Source organism: Manihot esculenta, chromosome 1 (assembly GCF_001659605.2).
Source record: "Manihot esculenta cultivar AM560-2 chromosome 1, M.esculenta_v8, whole genome shotgun sequence".
NCBI lineage: Eukaryota > Viridiplantae > Streptophyta > Magnoliopsida > Malpighiales > Euphorbiaceae > Manihot > Manihot esculenta.
Window position 1 is genome coordinate 8,508,296 of NC_035161.2, and position 18,375 is coordinate 8,526,670.

The 18,375-nt window shown below is 32.0% G+C and overlaps 2 protein-coding genes across 3 annotated transcripts; both read left to right on the forward strand.

The window, feature by feature from the left end:
• Positions 1–563: 563 nt before the first annotated feature.
• LOC110628759 lies at positions 564–4,341 on the forward strand. The gene is made up of 3 exons (XM_021775561.2): positions 564–1,573; positions 3,786–3,862; positions 3,983–4,341. Exons 1-3 carry the CDS (start codon positions 731–733, stop codon positions 4,110–4,112), a joined length of 1,050 nt encoding a protein of 349 aa, XP_021631253.1. The 5' UTR covers positions 564–730; the 3' UTR covers positions 4,113–4,341.
• Positions 4,342–7,443: 3,102 nt separating this feature from the next.
• Positions 7,444–12,902, forward strand: LOC110625862 (two-component response regulator-like APRR9). 2 transcript variants are annotated; one of them, XM_021771545.2, is made up of 8 exons: positions 7,444–7,763; positions 8,531–8,692; positions 8,803–8,933; positions 9,038–9,196; positions 10,269–10,440; positions 10,533–10,854; positions 11,177–11,927; positions 12,133–12,902. In XM_021771545.2, exons 1-8 carry the CDS (start codon positions 7,508–7,510, stop codon positions 12,232–12,234), a joined length of 2,055 nt encoding a protein of 684 aa, XP_021627237.1. In that variant the 5' UTR covers positions 7,444–7,507; the 3' UTR covers positions 12,235–12,902. The 2 variants fall into 2 exon arrangements, with proteins under 2 accessions (XP_021627237.1, XP_021627246.1); XM_021771554.2 differs by having other exon boundaries at positions 7,445–7,763; positions 9,041–9,196.
• The last annotated feature ends 5,473 nt before the right edge of the window (positions 12,903–18,375 follow it).

Here is an 18,375-nt window from a genome sequence, read left to right on the forward strand (position 1 = left end):
TCTTGAAATTTTAATCTTTCTAAATATAATATTCCCTTCGTTACTACTCTCATTTATTATATTTTTGGATCAATTTAGGTTAATTGACTCTCTTTGAATCATTTCGCTTAAGTTAAAGGGTTTCCGAATTTTAATTTGATCAGAAACTAGTTATTAGTTCTGAATCTCAACTTCATCAGAAACTAGTTATTAGCTCAATGCATATTAGACTATAACATGCAATTTAATAGCAAATTTAAAACTCCAAACTAGCATCTATGTCATATTAGCCTCCTAAAAAATTGACAAAACTACAAAGAAGAAATTCAAAACCGAAAAGCTAGTTCAGATTGGACCAAGGATGAAGGAGAATTGGAGAAATAAGAATTGAATTAGCTGAAGAAGAAATCTGTAATATTATAATTAAGGCGAAGATGAAAAAAGATTCTAGCAACATTTGAGTTCTTGAAAAAAGATGGAAAAAAATTCGAAATGACAGTAGAAGGAATAATCATTGAATTTTATTTTTTTAAAATAAGTCACAGAATAGCTGACAGAGTGCCACGTGCTAACTGACGAACTTATGCGTATAGCGCACTCCTGCTCAGTGTAGAACTCGCCTCTTCATCTGCTAGTGAGGGGTGAGGTGACTGCGCTTCCTCTGCGGTGGAGTGGAGTAGCAAACTCGAAAAGGGAAAAGGAAATTCTCCGATTCATTTCACCATCCAATCATTTTACTCCACCTCACCCAATGCTCTGTTCGTTCCCGACTGGCAAGTCCGGTTCAAAATGGCTGGACCGGCTCCGTTCCAACAAAGGCTTCCCGGCAGCTGACGACGTCGACCTCGACCACTTCCTCACCAATCACCAGAATTCCTTTTCCGATTCTCCACTTCCCAATCCCTCTAATACCTCAAACTCCAACTCAGAGTCGAGCCAGTCACATAGTAAACGAGTCAATTCTGATCGTAGCCACGCCGCGGAGACGTCAAGCGAGAGTGGAGATAAAGAATGGTTGGGTGCAATGACCAATGTTCTGTGCGACCTTTTCAACATGGGCGAACTCACCGACAAGAATTCGAGATTTTCCGGGAAAAAGAGTGCAAGGAAACAAGCAAACCCTAAGTTTTGCGACGTGTCTACTCCGACTTCAGCCAATGACATCGACTCCATAGGAAAAGACGAATCTGTCCAGGCCGCAACGGTGTCGTTGCACTCTGATAATAATTCGAATATTGGGGCAAATGCGAATTGGGATGACCATGGGGAGGAGGAGAAGGAGAAAACCAGCGGTGGAGGCGGTGGTGGTAGTGATAGAGAGCTAAAAGGGTACTCGAGAAGTGAAGTGACGGTTATCGATACGAGCTTTGAGGTTTGGAAGTTTGACAAGTTGGTGTTTAGAAGGAAGAATATATGGAAAGTTCGAGACAAGAAGGGAAAATCTTGGACTGTTGGCACCAAGAAAAGGAAGGGAAATCACTTAGAATCTGGAAATGGAGATGTGGGTTCGAAGAAGAAAGTTAAAACTTCCAAAACCGAGTTCGGGTTATCGAAGGACTCCAATGGAGGGGACTTTGTATCGCCGTCTAATGATGTAAGTTCAAATGTTTGATATGCTTTTCTTAGCGGAAAGTTTTGCTATTTTAGCATGTACTTTTATATTTGCAAGTGCTTATATGATTTTTGCTACTTGTTTCACATAGAATATCGTTACTGAGGAGCAACTTTTTAGCCTGCGGAGTTATTTTTAGCTGCATTCTGTTTTGGGTTATTTTCTGTGTTGTGAGTTTATCAGATCTCAGCATTTGGACTATTGGTATTGCATGTATATGATACACTGATCTAGTGACTTCAGGCATTAGCATGCCAGAATTTTTGGGAAAATGACAGTCAAACTATTTATGGTTAGTCAGATTATTGCAAGAGAATATCAAATAACCTGTTAATCATGTGTTAGAGAAGAGCTAATTAGCTCCCCTTCTCAGATGTATTGGTCACCTGAATGATTTGACTGGCTGGATTGATTAGTACCAATTCAAAACTTAACATCCTCTACTAGATCAATTCTTGCTAAATACTCAAGCCAGCTGAAAGGAAAGTACTTTGCAGAGAGGGGGGAAATCAATAATGTAATGAGTAATCCAAAATGTTCGATTGTTTTGCTGTCGAGAAATAATCATTTGGCAGCTGCCTGTGGCTTTAGAAATGTTCTTGGTAGCTTCTGCTGCTTCTGACTCAGTTCTTTAAACCTTAAGTAGTACTGAAGCTTGGAAAAATTGTGCTCCCTTTTGTTTTCTCCACGAGATAGGAATATACCAATCTACTTATAAACTATGATGATCAACAATTGCCAATTTATTAGTTGCATTTTGTCTATTAAGTTTAGAGCTGGTATATTCCTATACTTCAAGTTTTTGCAGATGTGTTTCCAATACAAAACCATTTTGGATGAGTCTTTTGTTCTTCAATTTGTTACATTTGGCATCTCTTAAAAAATTCCAACTTTATTCCTGCATTTAGTCTTGAAAGGTTGAAAGTCTAGAATTAAATTGGTTTACTTCATTTCTGGAAGTTGATTGTGTTAATGTTATTAGCAATTATGATTATGAAGATTATGTGGCATTCTACTTAAATAGTTGGTATATGAACCACATATATTATGTGATTGATGGGAAAACTGTTTGTCTTATTGTTAATTATTGTGATGTCCTAAACTAATAACAAGTGTAAGCTAATATTATTCTACTGATTGTCAAAATTGAGCTCATGATGTGATTAACTGGCTACAATACGTGTGTTAATATGCAGCAACCACAGAGTAATTTGATGTTTTTGCTTATTGCAGCAACCATGCATTTGAAATAAATTGGATTGCATTTACTGAGTTTGCTTTATTTTATAAAATTCTTGGCATTTACAGTGTTTAGTTTCTTTATTTTGCACTGCTGACCTTCTTGCCTATAAAGCAAACAAACATTGAGAGTATGATATTTCTAATCTTTGATAGATAAAAAAAATTTGGTAAGTTCCCAGACTTTTTAATGGGATAAGTGGTTTGTGACATGTGACTACTTTAACTCACCTTCTGCTTTTTAGTAGTAGTCTTTGAAGTTCTTATATTGGTTGCTTGACATTACTGTGGCTATAAAAATGTTATCTGCATGAAGTAGTTCAAAAAATGTAAAATGTATATGCAGTTTGGAGAAGCAGCTTGTTCTTCTGTTTGGATTTGGCTTTTAAAAATAGTGCTTGCCTCATCCAAAAACTGACAAGCTGCTACCATCCCCATAAATTTTTTACAGTACCATCATCAGGTGAACTATTCTTGTAACTCGAAGTATGTGCCCATTTTATTTAATTTTTTTAAAAAATAAGTTTATTATAACTAAACTGTATGCAAGTTATATTCCATATTTCTTTTCTTTTTTTCCTCCCTTCTCATTTCTTTCTTTCTTTTCCACAAGATAGAATTACCTTTTTAATTTTATTTTTATGATTGTTCAGAAGCTTCCCTATTTTATTTTTCAGAGAAAAGAGGGTCTTTTGTTGGACCAAATATTAGCAAAGTTTTTGTTGCCGAGGACATAATAAAATACTTCTGTTATTTGGCTGTGAACTTAAACTGAATCAAAGCATAAGCAAAAATCCGTAAATATTTGTCATTTGCATCTAGAAGTTGAGTACCTTTCACTACTAAAGCTGGCATTCATAGCTTGCCTATTTATGGTATTGTAAGGAGGGGGGAAAGAGAAGCATTGAGTGTGTTTTCTGCAAATTTATATGCTGATGAGTTTTTGTTTATGTAGGATGGGAAACTACAGGGTGAGGAAAAAGAAGTTTGTAAAGATTCACCGGATGATCAGTTCCAAGTTCCTAAAAGAAGGCAACTATACTTTCAACTTACAAGCTATATTGTTGTCCTTTGCTTACTTTTTTTTTTTTTTCTCAGTATTGGGTGCTGCTTGAATTTAAATTGTTTTACGCTTTGCATTCGTTTTTCCAGATCACCCAAGAAATTGAAAAAGAATGGCTCATCAGTTGTTCTTATAAAAGCTATACCTACAAGGAAGAAGTGTGGGAGGAGCCTTCACAAGAGTCATCTCAATGACTTTCAGACACAGTACAAGGCTTAATAAATTACCCGTTAACAGAGTTTTTAAGTTGAAGCCGTATGCAATACAATTCCCCCAGGAGAGCTAAAGCTGAAAATACCTCAAACCTATCCACATGATTCTGAATCAATGATTCATTGCCTTATCTTTCTAGCATTTAAGACATTTTACTTTTTGGTTAACTCATTTATTCAAGGAGTCTGACTGGGATTATTGCAATTGAAGTTAAGAAAATCTTTTTTTTTTTTCACTACAGTAGTTAGAGAATTAACGCAAAATATTATATAGTCATAAGAACTTCAAAATAATTTTTAGATATATTTTTAATTTTAATAATATTATGGTTTTATTATATATTTTATATTTTTAATTAAATTTTACATATCAATATGTAATAAAATAAATGGAATTCAAATTATATTTTTTTCACTAAAATTATTTGGTTTTATTTAAAAAATTAATATATTAAATATAATATAATAAAAAACCGAAGATAAAATAAATTTATTTTAATTATAAATATATTAATTATTTAATATTTTTTAAAACTAAATTACTTTATAGTTTTTAATTATATAAGTAACATGTAATTTTAGACTCAATTTGAATAAATTCTTAGATGAAGTGCAAAAGTACCCTATTTGAATTCTTGTCCGTAATAATTCCATACCGAATTAAACTCATCCAATTGGAATTTGTTTTTTTTTTGTTTTTTTAATTCTAACATATTTTAATTTAATATAATTTAATTCAATCCAAACATATTTTGATAAAAAATATTATTTGGAGGGGTCTAGCCGCAAACAGTATCTAACAAATTCCATGCTGCCTGGTCCCTGGATTACACTCCTCAATCATGGAATGTTGTTTTCTTAACTTTGATTTGGCAGCCCACCCTTGTGCTGCTGTCCAATTATCTTATAAAATTCAATTTTCATTGTTTTGTTAAAAAAATTATTAATCAATTTAAATATTAGTACCGTTTAATATTCATAATTTTAATTATTTATTATTTAATTTTTATAATTTAAATATTTATACTATTTAATATTTTTGGCTAAAATTTATTTCTAACTACTTTTTCATAAAAAAACTAAAGAAAATGCAGAAACATTTTAATGGTATAATTTTAAAAGACTCGTATAATAGTAAATTTTTTGAAAATTCAATGATTTAATAATAATAATAATAATTCTCCCTTGTCCTAGCATACGGAAGTATCACTTTCGTGCTTTCGGCAACGACATTGTAGGCCTATCCAGCTATGGCAATTAGCCAATCCAACACTCCAAATAAACCTAAAATTAGAACTTTTATAATTTAAATACTATTAAATTAATACACATATTTTTTTTTATTTAAATCAAGAAAATTGGTATAAATGATTTTTTTCTACGATAAAAAAAATTTTTATTATCAAGATTCAATGGAAAAAAAAAATTACAAAGCAAATATAAATGGAGACTAAAAAACTCTAAAATCAACCAAAATCAAATTCACAAAATAAATCACTTAATTATAAAAATTATAAATTAAATTACTCGCCAAAAAATAAAAGATAAAAAAAACACCACCTTAAAATTTTTCATTATCCGAGCTGCTATACAGAACAACAATCGATTGCTAAAAGCAGGGGCGAAGGGAGGAACTTCCCTTTGGTAGGGCACCGCTGCGGCACCACCAGCTGCGCCGCTGCGGCACCTTCATCCCCTTCAAAGCATTTTCCGGTCGCCGGTACGGCACGTGCCCCCTTGCCGTACCCTCCCTCCGCCCCTGGCTAAAAGCATTCCCAATTATGATGACAATAAAATTGATATAACATAAAACGCAAACATACAACTAAGAAAAATAACATGAAACAATCATCACTAAAAGAAAGTTATATTATTAGAATTGCCACAAAAACAACTCATAGTAGAATCAAATCTAACAGTATTTACCGTAACATTAAATAAAAAATAGAGAACCGATATGCAATTCAATAAAAACTCTTAGCTATAAGAGAAGCAAAAACATGAACCAACCGTTTGAAAGAGAATGTGAGAGAGGTGGTCATCGAATGTAGTGGTGTTTTCACGAGATGCTTATGTCTCAGTCAAAAAGTTTCTCTAAATAGTCGAATCGAGTAAATCTCCAAAAATAAAACTAACAAGAACTCTTTATTAAAAATTTTTAAGACTTACAAAATAAATAAGATAATATAAAGAAAATAAAAATAAAATTTTATTGTTCTAACAAAACCATAAATTTAAGTGAGAACGAGAATGAAAACAAGAAAATCAAAGAATCATCAAGCAACCTTCCCCTGTCCAAAGACAGGAGGAAGCCAAAGCCAGCCTGATAGGAAACTTTGCAACACCAGAAACAAAAATAAAAATTCAAAAGCACTAAATCCTTATTAATGATTTGATTATCTCTTTAATTTCTTTTTTCGCTCTTTATATAAAAATCATGCATGAAAATTAATAAATTAAAAAATAATAACTTTTCTTTATTGATAAAAATTTACAAGAATTTTTATTTTTCACGCATGTTTATGCTGTTTACTTTGATTCGGCAGCTCATTCTTGTATTGCTGTCCAATTATCTTGTTCTATTGATGCGTCGCTATCGTGCTTTTGACAACATGCACTGTAGGCAGGGGCAGAACCAAGTTATATGGTTGGGGCCTGGCCATCCGACCAGAAGGCGGCAGGCGAAACAAGCTCCGCTTCGATGGTTACTTTTATAATTCTTGAATTAAAAAAAAATCCAAAGAATTGAATGAAATATCTAGAAATATCAAAAAAAATCTAGAAATATCAAATTGGTCGCTGTACCTATTTCCAAACCCAAAGCCAAAGGCTTGTAGAAATATATTCAAAAAATCAGCCAGCCACAAACTCACACGAAATGGTTTTTTTTTTTTCTTAATGCAATCTCACGTGTCAAAATCCTGTCCATGAGATCCATTTGTCTTCTCGGTCGAGCACTAACGAAAAATATCTCCACCCAACTACTTACAAAAAATACTTAGATATCTTCATGACTGGACCCCACAATTCAAAAATATCTAAAATCTGTGAAAGGGAAAGCCTTTTATTTATTTATTTATTTATTTTTTAACTTTTAATATGCACCACCAGCTCAATCACCCAATTGCTTTTCGAGTTTTTGATCTCTTGCTGTGGATAGATTTGTATAGCTCACGTGGCACCACCTGGACCCATCCAATTGAGAGATCGTGATTTTTTCCGTCCTTGTAGGCTTGGAATATTTTAAACCCTACGATTTCGTTCGACTTTTTTAATTTCACCGTCCGATTTTACTCACATGTAGCAGATTTTAGATTTAAGATATTTTTAACCTTTTCTTGTTTTTTGGTATTCTATTTTTGTTAGCAGAGTACGAGATTTTTGTTCCTCTAGGCTTAGACTATGGGTGAGGCGGTGATTAGCAGTGAGGATTTCGACCTCAACACGCACAACCAGAGGAAGAGGAGGAAGGAGACGGCGGAGGAGGAAATAGAAGAAGAGCAACGGAAGGAGTCGGAGATGGAGAAGGAAGGTAGTAAGTTGGTTATGAGGTGGGAGAACTTGTTTCCGAAGATGGCACTGAGAGTTTTGTTGGTTGAAGCTGATGATTCTACTAGGCAGATTATAGCTGCTTTACTTAGGAAATGCAGCTATAAAGGTCAGTTGATTCTCTTTTGTTTTGTTCCATCTGTTTATTTCATTCAATTTCGTTTTTTCCTTTGGTTTGTGAATTGGTGAATTGTGGGTTTGAACTTTTCTCTTGTTTCTGTGCTTACCTCTGCTGCGTGCGTTTCTCAATTTTGAAATGAATAGTATCGTTTTTCTTCGTTGATCCTTTTTGATCTTTGAAGATGAAGACCTTGACCCTCAACTGTAATTTGAGTAATTTATTTTTTGAATTGGGAAAGATAAGAACCTTGATCCTTAATTGTAATTTGAGGAAGTGTTATTTATTAACTTTGGAACTTTCATAATTTTTTTTAACCTTTTTCCTTTTTTGAGATTAGGTACTCTCCATTTTTTATGGGTGATTTGTTACTGAAATCGCTGATCAAGGAATCATTTGTTCTATTAGGAGTTTTTGAAGGATGTGTAGGAACCAAGATCATGGGCGAAACATTAAAATAGGGAATCAGACTGTGAACTCATGTCTCCCACTTATTGCGTGTGGGATTCTGAGGAGTGCGGACATGTTTCGCTGCCTGAATTTATAAAATCTGACAGTTCAACACAAGTCACATTGATTTTGCCTAATTTCTACATTAACCTTGTTAAATTTAAAGATGACATATATTCATCTAGATTTGCTTTCTATATCTATAATAGATTCAACAGTAGACTATGCGCACAAGCTAAATTTTGTCTGAAATTTAATTTATAGGAGGCTATATTTCAAACTGAACATGTTCATTTTTCTCTTTGTAGTTGTGGCTGTTCCTGATGGCTTAAAGGCATGGGAGATGCTGAAAGGAAGACCCCATAATATAGACCTCATTTTGACAGAAGTGGATTTACCTTCAATATCTGGATATGCCCTTCTTACTCTAATTATGGAGCATCAGAATTGCAAAAGTATACCAGTTATAAGTACGAGTTAAAAATGAGTACCTTCCTTTTTTCGCACTGGAATGATTTTGCTTTCCCTCCATAGCTATTGAGATACTTAAATCAGCATTTTTTTTTTGGTGATTTTGCAGTGATGTCCTCACAGGATTCAGTTAGTACAGTTTATAAATGCATGTTGAGAGGTGCTTCTGACTATCTTGTTAAGCCCATCAGGAAAAATGAACTGAGAAATTTGTGGCAGCACGTATGGAGAAGAAAATCTGTACGCATGTTCTACACACTTTTATTTTAGCTTGTTCTTAGGTAACTTGCAAGTTACATAATCTTACATTCTAACTTGATACTAATTGATTCCAATGGTTTTAGCAGTCTCTTGAAGGAGGAAATGGTACCCAAGATGAAAGTGTTGGGCAGGATAAGGTTGAGGCTACTTCTGAAAATAATGCTGCCAGTAATCATTCAAGTGGTGACATGGCTTGTATTCAATATGATAAAGAATTTGTTGAGAAAGGAAGTGATGCTCAGGTTAGTACTCTGTGATACATGAGGTAGTAGATGCTTGTGGTTTTGAAATTTATGCAAGGAGTTGCCTGAATTTGCCCAAAAACTTTTAGGCTGTTCTAAAATGTGTAGTTGAGTGCTTTAGTTTGTTGACTTTGTTTATTCAAATGCTGTCATTAATTATTTCATTCAATGCCATCAATAAGCAAATTAGTGAGGTTCATGAAATTTGTATCATTTGTGACAGAGGGACTGAGTTTAGTTGAGTTGGTTAAATAGTGATTGAAAACTTAACGAAGGGTTGTAATTTGATTTGATTAGTGATTAACTAGTGTCATGGAGACTGCAATGAGCACATATTTACCAACTAAACTTTTCTTTTTAAGTTATAACTAGCTTTATCCATGGCTCGCATTAGATTGAAACTGAATTTTTCTCTATATATTTATTTCTCAAGTTCTTATACCACAAAATTGTTGGAAAGAAGTATAGGCCACAAAAATTTGAAAACTTGAATCCATCTCCAACCTCATGATTTGTAAGAGTGTATAAAGTAGTGCTAAGTCATTTAAAGTTGACTGGGTCGTGGGTGCATAACTTGCTTTGGTTAGATTATATTTGTGAGAACTGACTTGGTTCTTCAGTTGATACTCTTGACTTGAAAGCCTTTAGCTGTTTAAATTGACTTGAAACCATGTTCGAAAATATTCTGTTATTCTGTCTGTGATGCATGAAACACCTGGAATAAAACGAGTGAAAATTTCACCCATGATATAATTTTCCCTGCTGGATGAGTAATTAATTCATTTAAAATATATATGCTGTAAATTTATTTGAGCCAAAATTAAATACTCTTATAATTTAGCAATATCCATGAGCAATGCTGATTTCCCTGACATGAATATTGCTTATGGAATAATTGAATGTTTCTTTGAACACTAGTTATGTATTATGATAATTGAATGGTTCTATGAACACTAGTTACGTGTCATCTAGAAACTTGATAAATCTAAATGGGTATGGTTAAAAGGAATCTCTTTCAATTTAGGTTGGCTATGTAAAGTCATAAAGACCACATTTTTGGTATCTCTTGCAGAGCTCTTGTACAAAGCCAGATGTCGAAGCTGAGAGTGCCCACGTGGAAAATACGAGGGACATTTTGCAGCCAGATTTGGGCAAAATTTTTCTAAAAGACATAACCATGCAGAAACATGAAGCACACAGGGATTGTGGTCAGATTTTACTTTTGCATGAGAGTGAAGCTGGGGGTAAACATTTTTACATTTTCATCCAACATTTTCTTATCTGTAGAATTATGCTGGGAATAACTAAATTTTCATATACATGTCAATTGAACCAGGATCAGCTGTGGCTGCCTGCAAAGATTCTAATCGAATGACTGTCAATGAGCGTGTTGTACCAGAAAGTCAAAGAATGGATTCTAATAACACCTGTGAGCCCCATGACAACAATCATGTGCGTGTTATCTCGTCTAGGAAAGCTATAGATTTCATGGGAACATCTGCTAGTCACAATTCTTCTTCAGATAATGCCAAAAGCAAGTTTGATTGTTCTCCACATTTGGATCTGTGCTTGACTAGATGTCATCCTGGTGGCTTTGAGATCCAAGTTACTGGAGAAAGACATACTCTCAGGCATTCTAATGCTTCAGCTTTTACACGGTGAGTTTGTTTTTCCATATGTTGTTATCCTTATGCTCGAGTTATGTGCAATTGTTGTTACAAACTTATTAATCGGTTGGAAAAAATTGACTTCTTCCCTGTAAAGCTTCATGTTTTACCTTTTTCAATAGTTGAAGCATCTTCAAAACCAATGCATTTAAATGCAATTTTAACCAAAAGACTACTAGGTGCAGGATAATAACTTTTCCAGGTCTTTGGTAGTGTTTGTCAAGTTTTTTCTCTATCTTGATTATTGGATAATTTTCCTTTGGATAATTTCTAATTGTTTTGTGTTTATTGCATTCCATGATGCTTCAAGCAGGTATACTAACAGGCAATTGCAGAACATACATTCAACATTGGGAAATTGTTCTAATCAGAAGGAACTTGGAGCTAATTCTGAGAGAAAACTGTCCAGCAATGTTAGTGACTACAACCCCGATAATCCAGGTCCACCTATTGAAAGAAGTATCGCTTCTCTTGCAAATTGTCAAACCAAAGAGTCTGAAATTGCAAATTCTTGTGCTCAACAAAGAGCATTTCCAATCCAAATTCCAGTTAATGGCATAAACTTTAATAATCTATGCACCAGCTATGGTTCCGTATTTCCTCCAATTTTCTGTAAACAATCAGGTGCGTCACCAATAGTGAGTCCAAGTTCAGGCAGCCAGCTGGAACCCAACCCCAAAGTAAATCCATTTTATCCGTCCAGTTTCAAAAGTTCTGAACTCTATGATCACTTTGGTCAAACTCCAAATGGTTCCACCAATATATCTCTGCAAAAGCAAGACTACAAGTTGGAGTCTTTGGAGGACCGAGAACGTATTTCTCCTGCCACTGATCAAAGTGCAACTAGCAGCTTTTGTAATGGTGCTGCAAGTCATCTTAACATGGGTTACGGAAGCACTTCTGGAAGTAATAGCAATGTTGATCAGGTTGCTGTTGTCAGGGCTGTTGCTGAGAGAAAAAGTGAAGGTGTTTTACAAAATGTAAATTCACATCGATCCATACAAAGGGAAGCAGCTTTATCTAAGTTTCGGTTGAAACGGAAAGATAGATGCTATGAGAAGAAGGTACATCTTTTCATCTTCATCTTGTTGTCATCATCTTTCCATAGTTATCATTCTCATAAGTTTGTAATCATCATCATCATCATCCAACTAATACTATATCTTAGTTTTTTCTGGGGACACAATTACCGCCATCACATGGCCTCATGGGTCTAATATATATTAGAAGTATATATGGTTCATTTGCTTAAAGAAATTTCATTTGCAGGTCCGCTATGAGAGTAGAAAAAAACTTGCTGAGCAACGGCCCAGAGTGAAAGGACAATTTGTTCGTCAAGTGCAACACCCACCTGCAGAAATAGAGCAGTAGCATGGCAGATCTATAGATGGCTAGCAAATATGTTCATACAGTTGATCGGGATGGAATCCACAGATCCTAGATGAGGAATTCATTGTTTCTGGCCTTTTCTTTCTAAGGTATGACAGAGGAAAGATGAGTAGGAAAATGGCCAAGGAATATATGTGGGACTAATGATCATCGGTCGGGTGTGGAGTTCCCAGCCATATTGCCAGAGCCATTTTGGACCCACTTTGCCTTCTCAAGATATTTGTCATTTTTGTGCATACAACTTAATGTCCCTACCCTTTGTAGAATAGGTTTGTAGCATTCTAGTTGAGAGGTTCTCCTTTGTATAGTTTGGGAAGAGTTGTCTTGAGTCATTTTCGTTTTTGCTTAGAATTCAGCATATAGGTTTTCTCATACAAATCTCTGGTAGATGATTTAGTACCTGAGCTTCGAGGCAACTTATTTTCTTCAACTTGTCACTTTGTTGTTGTCGACAAGAGTTGGAACAATGGTTTTTCTTTCTGGTACTTATTGTTTGTTGATTCTGGTAAGTGATGATTCTGTGCAGTGTATTGTAGTAACTACAGACACTATACAAAGGTTGATATACCTGGACACTGAACATGGAGTTAGTGTAATATATATGTCATTCTGAATAAGAAAAAAAAAAGCTACTGAATTTCTAAATTTCATGCATCTTTGTACCTTTTCTAGCTGCATCCATGTATGTAGTATTTGCAGAAACTCCATTGCCCAAGTCCTCTCCTTCTGTAGCTCAGACCTTGTTGTAGAGGCTCTTGCTCTTCACAGCAGTGAGGATGGGTTCCAGCCTGAAGCTACAGAGAGTTAGATTCTACCCTGATTTGCAAATAATGATCCAGTTGATGTCTGAAAGTTGAGTATTTCTGAATACTTTGTAGTGTTAGGTCTTGTTTTAGATATTATTCCTTGTAGGATGGCGAGATCATCCAACTCAGCATCCGACTGGTAATAGCCAAGGCTAATTGAGGCTGTCACCATAATTGAGAATTGTAGAAGCTTTATTTTGAATTATTTCAGAACGAGAAACACGGCTAGTGACAGAAGTAGATTTTGCAATGTCTGAGAGAACTGAATTAAGCATCAGAATGGACATATAAAAGCAGATTCAAATACCATTTTCACTTGATTATTTTAATTCAATTAAATAAAATTGCAATCAACTTTTGAAATACAAAACAAAAATTGCTTAAATTAAAAATGGTTGGTCAAAATTACTAAATTGGTTTATCATAGCTATCCATTACATCTGAAATTGTATCAAACTAAAAAAATAAAAGTAAATGAGAATCCTGGGCATGGAATCCACAGGGATTCCTATGTGAATGTAAGTTCAACACTTTTTCTTCCTAAAGTGTATATCTGGTGAAAATGACCCCCTATACATTCACCCCAAAAGGAAAAAAAAAAAAAAAAAAAAGCTAAAAAATAAAGAGAGATGCATATTAGATTCTACCTTCGGCCTGGCCACCGCCTGGTTTCAAGCTGAAATAGGCTATTGTTTTTAGAGTTGCTATTTAAAAAAAAGAAACGTTTTATTATATATACTTTTTCATTATAATTAAATTACTTTTCAGCTTCTAATTTATAATTTTTTTTATCAATTTAGAGTTGAAAATAAAAAAATTATCAATTTAGAATGAATAATAAAATATTTATAAATTTAAAATTTGGCTATTAATAACAGTCAAAATTGATTTATTTATTTATTTTATTTCTAATAATGGTCTTGCGTCAAATATTTTATGTGAATTATTTATAGTTTATTAAAGAAAAAAAAATAAATTAAATAATTAATCCAGTGAAATAATTTTATATATATTTAATAGTAAAATAATATTATAATTTTAAATATTTTTATATGCAGTCTTTTTGCTATTAACTTCTATTAACTTTTATAATACTCTTATATATTATAAATATTTTTATAAAATATATGATCTTAATATTTTGAAGAGTTATAAAATAATATTATATATAATTAAATGAGTAAAAGATTATTAATACTATTTAATTATAGTATTACTATATTAAACTATTAAAATAATAAAAAAATTTTACTCACAAATATATATAATATTATTAAATTATTTTTATATATTTAATCGCAATTGAATTATTTTTATATATCTAATTATAACATAATATTAATTTTATGATATTAAAATTATATAATATGAGTAATTTTTTATTTAAAAATTAATAATAAAATTTATTAAATATTAATATATTAGAATTATAAAAAACATTTATTATTATAAAAATATAATATAAATAATATTATTAAATTAATATAATATAAATATTTTATTATAATATATTAATAATTAAAAAAATAAAAAAAATTAAATCATGACCTCCGCCATTTAAGTGGCTCCAACCCACAATTTTAAAACATAAAAAAAAAATCACTCTTTCAAAAAATAATAAATAAATAAACAAATAATGTCCGGTGACTTTTATAAACGCGTCAAAAGCTATTTTTGACCATCATTGATAGTCAAATCTCAAATCTCTAAATATTTTATTTTTATTTTAAATTAATAATTTTTAATTTTAATTTTAAATTGACAAAAAGTCCCTTAATTTTTAGTGGCAAAATTGAAATAAAATTAATTAGTTAAATTTCTAAATTGGAATAAAATTAATTAGTTAAATTTTTAATTGATTTTAATTTTAAAATTGAGATTTAATTATATTTACAGATTTAACTCGATGACAAGTATATCTAAATAAATATGAGAGATCTCAATTTTACTCTCCTAATCACCGACCTTTCTTTTTTAAAACAATTGAGGTGTAGTTAAATTTTTGTTTTGATTTCAGTCTCCTCATTTATTTATCTTAAAATATTTGCTTTATATTGAGTAAGGAAGAAGATTAAGCTCTTGAATTATTGACTAGAATTGCAAAACCTGAATAAATCCTTAATCTATAAGCTAACATAATTATTTATTAAAAATTAATTTACAATTACAAAAAAAATGCAAATATTATTTGAAAATTAGAATTATTTTGATAATTAATTAGAATGCCTGTATATTGACACTTGTGGAAAGTTCCAAAGAAAAGGAGGCCACACAGCTGAAAGATTAAGGTTGGTGAGAGGCCACTCATGCATTTACATCACATATGATATGATAATCCATAGATACCAAAACCCACAAAACTCCAAATGCTTCAAAACAATTCAATGCAAAGTTGCCAAATGCCACTGCCATTGCTATCCAATTTTGTGATTGCTCCTTCCATTAAAAGTGTTTTTTTTTAAAAAGCTTATTTACATTAAAAAATTAAATTTTTATGTATTTTGACAATTTAATCTAATATTTTAAATTTGACATAATAATTTAGCTAAACTAATAATATCTCATGAATATAATTTAATTTGATTAGCTAGTTTTCAACCTCTGGAATAAGGTCAGACTCAAAAAAGAACGCAGACTCAAGATCCACCAAGTCTTTCTCAAAACAAATCAACCCTGCGTGGCGCGCCCTAATCTGGTGACGAGAAGTAGGTCGGACAGACCACACGCGTGGGCCATTTGAAGGGAGTCTAACCCGGTGATATGACAAGAGATAGGAGAGCAGACCCAGTCACAAAATTAAATGGCCACCAGACGTAAAGAGAGACTCTAACACATTTGTACGTACAGATCTAAATGACAGAGACATATGACATTATAACAGTGAGGCAGTTAGACATTACTAGCCGACAAAAGGAAAAAGAATAAAAGTGAAGGAATGTCTTCTTCTCCGACTAAACTTACACAACTACCGTAAATTTTATTTTTTGGATATCAGAACATTGACTATAATTAAAATTTCAGCTCGTAAATATTATTTTAATATATTTTTATATAAATTGTTTATTAAAATATATAAAAATAAATAGATTTATATATTATTAATGGAGTTTGAGTTTAAATAGATGGATTCTGGTAGGTATTCTATTTGTTGAGCTCTTTGTGATGCGGTGAGGACCACAGGAGCAAGTAGAGCATGGGGGAAGGCCATCTTCACATGCTTGTCTTGTCAATAAAAGTATGAAAGGAACAAAAAGCCAAACTTCTTTTGTTTTTTTCTTGGTGTTATAATTAAAGACATAATGGGACTTTGTTAGGTCCCAATTTCTACTAACTAAAGATAAAAGAAAGAGGAGAATTCTGCTAAGTAAAGATAAAGAAAGTGGAAATGGTCTCTCATCCACCTTTCTCTTTTGATTTTATGTGCTCAATAACTCTAACAAATAATTAAATAAATAAAAAGTCTTCACTTCCCTCTGTTTCATTGAAATATCCTTCTCAAATCCTCACTAGGTGAGTCCCATGACTAGGGAGAAAGAGGAACAGCTGCAGATTTTGATTTGTTTTTAAAATTAAATTAAGATTTGATTAATTTAAAAAGTAACATACACTTAACCGCTCCTCCGCAAAATCGATATGTATTGCCACTACATCCTGTAGTGACTTTCTTTTCTTTCCAAGACTTCTATGTTTCTGTACAGTTTTCTATTTTATTTCAGTATGATAATCAGAAACTATACACATCAGCAATCTTTCATGAAAAAACGAAAACATATCGACTTAGATTGTCATCTTGTCTGATATCACATTCAAACTGATTTCATTCGTACCATCCACATCCCTTCCAAAGTATAAATTACTGACATATTCATTAAACTATTTTCTCTCGGTCATTATAATTAGGGGTGAGCATTCGGTCGGTTCGGTTCAAAATCGAACCGAATTGAATAAATCGAAAACTAAAATTTTAGTATTTATAAAAACCAAACCGAACCGATTTTGGTCAGAAACAGAATCGAACCGAACCGGTCTGATTTGGTTCGATTCGATTCGGTTTGATCGGTTTTGATTTTTAATAATTTTTTTTATTTTTTTACACTTTATTTTTAATATTTTAAAATTTAATTAAAATATTTTAATCTTAATATGATTTAATTTCTCTATATTATTGAAAAAATATATTATTATCACTAATCGGTTCGGTTCGATTTTTTCAATTTTTTTCTGATCAAAATCGAACCGAACCGAAATAACTAAAATTTCTGAAATTAAAAATCGAATCGAATCGAAATATATAAAAAACCGAATCAAAATTTCAAATCGATTCGATTCGATCGGTTTTTTCAATTTAAACCGAATACTGCTCGGCCCTAATTATAACCACATCCTCTCCGAGCTGAATTTGGTTTCCTTTCAATCATCCTCCAGCTTTAGGGAATAGATGAAATATTATGATATGTAAATATATAAAGGATATTCTAATAGAATATACAATTTAAAGTGGATTGTTGTAATCTAAAATTTAATTTAATTAAAATAAAATGTACAAATTAAATTAAGCGTGGAAATATAATTCAATTTAAAATACATAATTTTTAAATAAAAAATCGTTAATCAATTCTAATTTTAAGTTTGATATTAATCGATTCGACTTTAATGTTTAAATTAGATTAGGGCATGTTTAGGAGGTAGTACCAGCCAGCAGAAATTGAAGGGCTAAGATTGAAGGGTAGATAGTGGAAGTTGAAGCATTAGCTAAAGTGATATACAATCCTCAACTAACAATCTAAAATAAAACTTTATTATTTTTAAATGTTGAATAAAAAGTAACGGCTACATAAGACATAATAATAAAGCATAGCAGAGATTGATTCCCAAAAGCTTAAGCTTCTTGTTTAGGGATTCCCTATGTCTCCTCTTTTTATTTTCTTTTTCGTGCACTGCTCTATTACTTCTTTTTAATTAACTAAACTACACTCTTCAACCCAAAATAAATTACACTTTTTTTTTCTCTCTTAATATTTCTTATACTTTTATTTAATATTCTTCAATTTTTATATATTTATTATGATACGACTCAAATTTGAATAAATTAAACGAGTAAAACATTAAACACTAAATGTATAACTTTTTAATAGAATGAGCATTCGGTCGATTCGATTTAAAATCAAATCAAACTGAATAAATTAAAAATTGAAATTTTAGTATTTATAAAAATTGAATCGAATCGATTTTGATCAGAATTAAATCGAACTGAACTAATTTGATTCGAATTGATTTGATCGGTTTAAATTTTTAATAATTTTTTTTATTTTTTATA

Coding starts and splice junctions, on each gene's coding strand:
- LOC110625862 (XM_021771545.2), top strand. CDS start 7,508: ATGGGTGAGGCGGTGATTAGCAGTGAGGATTTCGACCTCAACACGCAC. Junction 9,197..10,268: donor AGAAAGGAAGTGATGCTCAG/GTTAGTACTCTG, acceptor TATCTCTTGCAG/AGCTCTTGTACAAAGCCAGA. Junction 11,928..12,132: donor ATAGATGCTATGAGAAGAAG/GTACATCTTTTC, acceptor TTTCATTTGCAG/GTCCGCTATGAGAGTAGAAA.
- LOC110628759 (XM_021775561.2), top strand. CDS start 731: ATGCTCTGTTCGTTCCCGACTGGCAAGTCCGGTTCAAAATGGCTGGAC. Junction 1,574..3,785: donor TTGTATCGCCGTCTAATGAT/GTAAGTTCAAAT, acceptor TTGTTTATGTAG/GATGGGAAACTACAGGGTGA. Junction 3,863..3,982: donor TTCCAAGTTCCTAAAAGAAG/GCAACTATACTT, acceptor TCGTTTTTCCAG/ATCACCCAAGAAATTGAAAA.